Below are 7,616 nucleotides of genomic sequence, written 5' to 3' on the forward strand. Positions count from 1 at the left end.
GACATTAATTTCTAATATACATATAAGGTGTGGATTTAGCCCTCCCAAAAGAAAAAAAAAAAGACTATAGGGATTTGGTCTAGCCATTTCTTAATAGCTAATTTCACTTCATGACCCACTCTTTTTAATGATACAATGTCTCCACAGTACTGTGACTCGTTTTCATTTAATTAACTTCCCAATTTAAAGCAAAAAAAAAAAAAAAGAAAGACTATAGGGTTAGGGCTAGCTCTAATTCTAGATTTGGCTTCTTGCAATGGCTTTTTATGCCTAACATTTCTGAATCAAAGACTTTTGCCAACAATAGGTAAATCCTTCACTCTAATTTACCTTAGCAGTTTGTAAATTTTTGTGCTTATGCCCTTGCTATAAATGATTTTGCCTTAGAATAATCATATTCAACTAATAACTAGCTCCTTTAACTCTAAACCCTACTGCACTGTTAATAATTCTCAGAAATTATTATAGGTTACTGAATATTATTTTTGGAGAAATTGACCTATATTAGGCTAAATTAGATTATAAGAATTCTATCGTTGCGACAAAAAAAAAAAAAAGATTGTAACTACTTGTATAAAAAAAATAAAATCCTTAAAGAGATGGGAACATCACAATTGCTGGAATCACCATCAGACAAAGGGTGGATAAGGATAGATCCATTACAACAATAAACATATCAAAAATTGTTCTTGTTTCAAGATAACTACATGAATATTATGATGTATGATAACGTAAAAAAAGGTAATGATAAGTGATATATGACGATACAAGAAAACCCTTATGACTATTATATATACTCCATCGTCTACCATCTGAAATTATATATACACATATTTGCAATTGTCCATTAATCTTTTTTTTTTCGAAACGATAGGTGATTTTATAAAATATCAAAGTTGTACAATTACAAACAAATACTCGATGGATCTATACAATTGGTATCTTGAACACTAACGAATCCAAAGATCCTCATCTTGAATTATACCTAAAACATATGAACTAATCCTATTAGATATGTGATTATAGCAATTGTCCATTAACTTGCTTAGACCGATCTTCGACTAGTTTTGGTTTTTGAAAATTGCTTTTTCCATTTCTCTTCCAAGCCGGCAAGTACCCTTTTAAGTTCAGTCTATTGATCCCTTTGTAAACCATGCTGTCTATACAACATGATGTGTTTTCTTGTATGATGATACACCACCAACCATCACTTTTCTGATATCATTACAGCATATGACTAGAAAATATACCACATGGTCTAGAAGTTCTTAGATTAAGCCTAAACAAGTAAGCAATCTTATAGTTGGCAGTCATAATTAAATTGGCTAAACATTGCTAGTTCCTGAGACAGTTACTGCTTTGTGACAGTTGATTTAAAATAGTATCCATCAGCAAATGATTTGAATCAAATGAATCAAACGAACATCAAAGGGAAGAGAACCTATTGAACATAAGATGATCGACCACACTTCAATAAAACCTTTAATGCGATGAATGCACCAAGAAAAAGTAACAAATACTGCCTTTGAATATAAGGGCCTTTCTCTGCTGCAATTACAGAGATTTGTCAGGTACTTCTGGATCGTCTGCGATTGTGAAAATAATCGCCTTTTTCATCCATTACTTTCATTTTCAGTTCATTTTTGAACTATGCTTACATTATTTTACACATTTGTTATTTCTGAATACATGCATAATATCGCAAGCCTATGGCTTCAACCTAGATCGTCTAGCAGACTGGATCAGGAGGTTCTCCATCAGATACTTGAAACAAGCAGAAGTTAATCAAGAGATTGCTTGCCAGGAAATTACCATATCTTCTGTCTGCATAACAAAATTGTGAGCTGCCTCAAGAGGATAACCTTCTAAACCACCACCTACTTTAAATCTTGATTAAAAGGGTAGGAATGATTCTTCCCTGTGATCCTGCTCCTAGAATTTCTGGGAAGCTGTCTTGATGGGGGCCCAAATATCTGCACCATTACTGCTGGCAACCCCAACCGTACATGAAATCGGTACAAGACACAATCCCCTGCTTCTTAAGCTATACGGCTCTTGTTCCTTGAAAATGAACAAGTCAAGGAAGGTATTAGTCTTTAATGGAAACATTATGCCAAAGAAGCAAACTTTATAAGACCTAAGCTAAGAAGATAGGACAACATAACAAGAAAATCCAATGAGAACGGCATCCTTGCAGTTCACCATTGTGTAATGTAACAAAACGATGGATTTTGCTGTAGTTATGTAGATTTGCAGCTTTACATGCAACATATACTCGTCAAAATTCAGCATTCACCATTGATTACACATGCTATAATGCGATTAAATAATATGCAAGACTCTACAGCAAAATCATATGCCCTGACAGGATAATACCCGAAAATCAACTGAGCTTGACAAGGAAACTAGAATGTCTAGCTATTTTTGCTCACCTGTGCTGTAGTTGTTGGTGTATTACAAAGATAAGGTGAACTCAAAACCTGAAATCAACACAAGCAGCAAAGGCTTTAGGTCAGAATCTTCAAAAAATAATCCAGTCAAATTGGAATTTATCACTCAGTCGTCCAATACAACATAAGTATCTATGCAAAAAACAAACAGAAGTCGGTCATCTGCGGTTATCTACCACATCTTGATGGCAAATAAAAGTACCTAAATATCTCGGAACTCAAATACATACTTGGTTATCTGTAACTATCTAACATTAACTCTTCAAGGCAAGTAAAATTACTTAGCATATAGGAAATAGGATACACATAACCAATGTATGTTGACTACGACTTGTATGCAAGACATGCAGGCTGGATGTATAACATACTGAGAAATAGGAACTGAACTACAGGGACATTACTGGCATATTCAAAAGATTCTATGATAGAAACCTGCAGTTAACAAACATCCTACCAAAAAGAAATTTAGCGGGAGAAGTTCAGATTATCTTTTAGGGATCTATCATTCAGACGAGCCGAAGACACGTGTTTCCTATCCAGTAAAAATGGAGAATAATATTTGGAGGGCATGATATGTAGAGAAGGGGGGGGGGGGGTGACACATTGTTCCTTCATCAGCTGCACATGGATATTATCAATTGTAGCTCCTTCCTTTACTCTAATGCTAAGAGCTGAACAAGTACTCAAAATGCTAGGAAATACATTGAGCAACCCCATGCATGACTTAAATCAGGAACAGGACAACTCTATGCTTTCCACTACAAAATTGGATGTTTAAAATTTTGGTTGTCTTATATTGTTATCCGTAGATTCAGCAGACAATTAGTTATGACTGTGTGTGATAAACAACTAATGCATAATCATAGCATTAACTTGGCACTACCCATCCTACAAATCCAATTCTTATCAACCTGCATAAGTGAATTATTAATTTCAACCACCAGTATACTTAATGAACACCACAATGATTAAAGGCAGGAAAGGTAAGATTGAATTCATAATGTAACCAGAATACACCCAACAAAACTGTGTTGGCATACAAGTAGATTTTAGCATTTACTTTCAATCCTGATTCTCATATGAAGATACTCAAGATCAGTATGAAACCAGCTTAGAGAAAATCTCACTTACCATGCCTGCTAAATAACATCATCCAGCAGTATAATCCACTTACAAAAAAATGAAAGTGCAATGATACTTAAAAAGATTTCGAATACAAATGGATGATTACTCATATCCTGCCCGTGACAGATGCATAAACCACACACAGGCAAAGCTGATGCAACAAATTAGTCCACAGATTAAGAAAAGTAGAATGTTCAGATGAGTAATTGAAAAATAAGGTAAAGACCAACCTTAACTTGTTCTTGGAGAAATCTGATGTAATCCATTGCATCTAGAAGGACAGACGCTGTATCAGTCTGCAGGGTAAGAAAAATAGGCTATATAAATTTTGAGATCTTTTAACAGAACTTATGCAAGGTAAAATAAAATCCAATAATGTCTTCTCCAAGATAAAATATATGTTTGAACTTCTTTGACTTCAGTTCTATCCACTTTCAGTGTCCATTTTAAGATTTTATCAATGGCAAGAAATGAAAATTTAGCCACGGAAATTTTTCACCAAACATATGATACATAACATAAATGTTCTGATGGTAAATAATCATGTCCTATTAAATATACTGTTGTCAAAGCACACCTTCCCGTAAGGTGAGACCAGCTGTTGAAGTGCAGTAATCTTTTCACCCACCTTCTCTTTCTTTTCCTAGCCCATCAAAGAAAGCATAAATTAGAGTGGGCATCTGAGAACATTTTAAACAAGCAATTCAACTAGAACTTGAAATTTCCATTCAATGGGCAAGTTACCTACAAGGACAAGGTAAATGTATTCAGACTATAAGATCAACTCCAATCAACTTCAACAACCTAATAAGACCACATATTATCTAGAAGTGCTCAGTAATTTCTAGACTGACTACAAGTATGGTTCCTCACCTGTGCTAGTCATCTTCTCTATGAAACTAACTACTAGTTCAAAATAGAGAAACAAGTTAAACTATGCATGCTTTTCCCGTGTACGAGCACATGCACACATGTATGCAGTGTTTACAACTTATACATAGAAGAGGAAGGCAGATGAAAGATGAACCTTGGAAAGAACAGAAATATCAGCCTTATGTCGCTTTGGTGTCAAAGATGCAAGACTGCTTTGATCCAAGGAGACGGGGCATCTTTTGTGTTCCATCATCATTACTCCTTCAGATTTTGCTCCCTAATCACAAAAGGCAAAGAATATTAGCAGGGAAAGTTAAAATGAAAAGGAATACATACATGTATCTGACCAAAACAAGTCCCACTATGTAACTACAAAGGCAAATTCTAAGCCCATAAGAAACTTTCCCAACTCTAGACTGTTGAATAAAACTCAAAACCAAATTTAGTATCATTGAGACTGTCCTGTCCACAAGTTCCATTTCTTCCCATCCTATGTGAAACAAGTCCCAAGCAGAAACTACTAAAATACATATAAGGCACCTTGATAATCAATTATAGTGCTATTGCCTCCACAACTCAGGAAGCCAATACATTACTAAATTATGTACCTTCTGCAAGTTTTGGTCAGATAACCCCAAAGCAGAGTGAAATAACATAAGCAATACAATCAACTGATTCCCAGAGCAAATCAATAATTAGATCCCCCATAAATTCAAAGATAACTCAGAGCTTTCAAAGAGGCCTACATCAAAGTCTGAAAACACAAGGATTAAATCTAAGAACAACTTTCCTCATCCAAAGGTGCCTTATGCAGATTTTGCTTAAATAATAAAAAAGAAATGTCAAAATAACACGTTAAGTCCAATCTAATCATATGATTCTCATCTAATTATTCCCTCCCTGCTCATTTGCCATGTTTATGCTTTCGTCTTTACTTTCCTCATTTGATAGGCAAAGAGGAGAGAGTAGAGTGGGAACTGGAAAGAAAATGTGCAATTAGATTCCGCTGTGTGCTCAAAACTGTCAAGTATACAGGTTGCAAACATTAATTGATTGTAGAACTTATCTGCCATAAGAAAACGTGTTGACAAATTGACTTATGGCTCAATTATTTTAAGGAACATTCTAGGTAGATAGAGTCGTACAATATGGACAAGCAAAGAGTCACCATGCAACCTCATGACAATTCTACAATCATATTTTACTATATGCAAAACAGGAACCAGCAAGCATCATCACTATAAATAACCATTAGATTATTAAATCAAAGCAAGCATGTACTTAGTTTGGTCAAACAACCGTGCTGATCTACAGAAAACAAAAGTTGCACACCTAAAACGTATTTTATCAAGTAAATACAAGAAGATTACATACCAATGTAGGCTCGCAAGCAGACAAAACCTCCCTCAATTAATTACTACTACTAATATTTTACATGAGTAGACAATTAACTCCAAGAAAGCCCAATAAAATACTAATAATTTTCTTCAGTTCACATAATTCAAAAGATTGCTTCTGAACCATGAACAACTGAAAACACACCATATATTAGATTCTCCGGTAGGGATGCAGTATAAAATTCTTAATCAGAAAACGCCAAACCACCAAAATGGTTCCTATTCCTTTTCTCAATCAAGAACCTTTCTCTGCTTTTGGTCGATTAGAACCATAATTTGTTCAAATTTTTTGGCTAATCAACTAAACAAAAATATATTATCTAGATGATACTAGTAGTGTACTATACGATCTTCTTCTAGCCGAGTCTATAATGACTCCGTAATCTGTTTAGTTCCTTTATTTAATGTGATCAAGGACAACTGAACTAAAACAAACAAATAAACTTTTGTGGGCCCAAATTCAGTATTCTTTAACTCTTATGACTGCATAAATGCAACCATTTCCGTGTGCAATCTTCTTTATGCCTTTAATAAATACCCTCTCATAGTAATCACTTAATACCAACAGATAACTTCTTAATCTATGCATTCATACATACATTAAATAACAGCGCTGACTCAAAAACATCTTAAAGTTCACAAATAACCAAAAAACAATATAGCAAAACCATCAAATAAAAAATAAAAAACTCTTCCAAAACATAAAAGTAAATCAAAATCCCATCTAAAGAAAAAGGCTACCTCGATAGCAAACTCTGCATTACAAATTTACAATTGGTCTCAAAAACCTCAACTTTTCTGGAAATTCTTCAAAACCCACTTCAGAAATTCACTTAAATCAAAGCCTAAACACAGCATAAACTTTCCATCTCTCAGTATTTCAATCAAAATTTCATCCAACTTAAAAAATCAATAAAATCATCAAGCAAAAAGTCACCACAAACAGAAATTCTGGGATTTTAGTTTAAAGAAGTTACCTTGACATCAAACTCTGCATTACAGTGGCGATCAAAAGCCTCAGCTTTACTGGAATTTCTTCCGAACCCACTTCAGAACTTCACTAAAATCAAAGGCTAGAAACAGAGCAATCTTTATCCACCTCTTTTTCTTTCCCCTTTTTTCTAGAAAACGTATTTCACTGCTTTTCTTGGATTAAAGGGTCTTCGGGATTTGTGCTAGTAGTAACAAAAACAAGCTATCAAGCTGACACTGGCAGTAAAGAAACAACCAAAAAAGAGAGAGAGAAACAAAGAAAGAAAGGAAAAAGGGATCTTCTTTTTACTTTCTTGTCAAAGAAAACTCTTCTGTTTGCAGCAGTCAGCAGAACAAAAATAAGCTTAAAAGCATGGAAGAACACTAGAAAGGAATGAAGGGAGGAAGGAGGGAAGGAGAAGAAGTGGAGTTTGAAAGGGGGTTTTATAGAGGAGAAATTATGCAAGGTGATTTAATGGAAGAGAGGGGAAAAAAATGAAATTGATTGGGAAAAACATAGAAAAAGAAAAATACTATATATTATTTGACAGCTAATATACAACCACTCAAAATGGGAGTGGTTAGCTGAGGTCACCACCTAGTCTTTCTTTTAAACTGTGGTTGAAAATGACAAGAAGTGATGTAACTATGTAAGGGCCAAGGACTAAGGCTGGCTTGGCTTTACATTTTATTTCTTTTTTATTTGGATTCTTTTTGTCAAAAGTCTAATTTTTTATTAAGGTTTTTATGTATAATAGTTAGAATATGATTTTCAAGATTATTCATTGGCTTTTGAGGA

General features: G+C 34.3%; 1 protein-coding gene across 1 annotated transcript; it reads right to left on the reverse strand.

Annotated features, from left to right (window-relative positions):
* Nucleotides 1-1,504: 1,504 nt before the first annotated feature.
* LOC113765223 (transcription factor bHLH153-like) lies at nucleotides 1,505-7,306 on the reverse strand. The gene is made up of 6 exons (XM_027309319.1): nucleotides 6,823-7,306; nucleotides 4,603-4,725; nucleotides 4,153-4,218; nucleotides 3,806-3,871; nucleotides 2,433-2,480; nucleotides 1,505-2,061 (listed from the first exon to the last, which is right to left on the reverse strand). Exons 2-6 carry the CDS (start codon nucleotides 4,702-4,704, stop codon nucleotides 1,933-1,935), a joined length of 411 nt encoding a protein of 136 aa, XP_027165120.1. The 5' UTR covers nucleotides 4,705-4,725; nucleotides 6,823-7,306; the 3' UTR covers nucleotides 1,505-1,932.
* Between the last annotated feature and the right edge of the window lie 310 nt (nucleotides 7,307-7,616).

This window comes from Coffea eugenioides, chromosome 3, assembly GCF_003713205.1.
Source record: "Coffea eugenioides isolate CCC68of chromosome 3, Ceug_1.0, whole genome shotgun sequence".
NCBI classification, from domain to species: Eukaryota; Viridiplantae; Streptophyta; class Magnoliopsida; order Gentianales; family Rubiaceae; genus Coffea; species Coffea eugenioides.

What these genes read in the sequence shown, in the direction of transcription:
- LOC113765223 (XM_027309319.1), bottom strand. Translation starts at nt 4,704, where the DNA reads ATGATGATGGAACACAAAAGATGCCCCGTCTCCTTGGATCAAAGCAGT. An exon ending in ATATTTCTGTTCTTTCCAAG is followed by an intron (nt 4,219 to 4,602) that starts GTTCATCTTTCA and finishes TTGATGGGCTAG; the next exon opens with GAAAAGAAAGAGAAGGTGGG. An exon ending in TGGTCTCACCTTACGGGAAG is followed by an intron (nt 3,872 to 4,152) that starts GTGTGCTTTGAC and finishes CTTACCCTGCAG; the next exon opens with ACTGATACAGCGTCTGTCCT.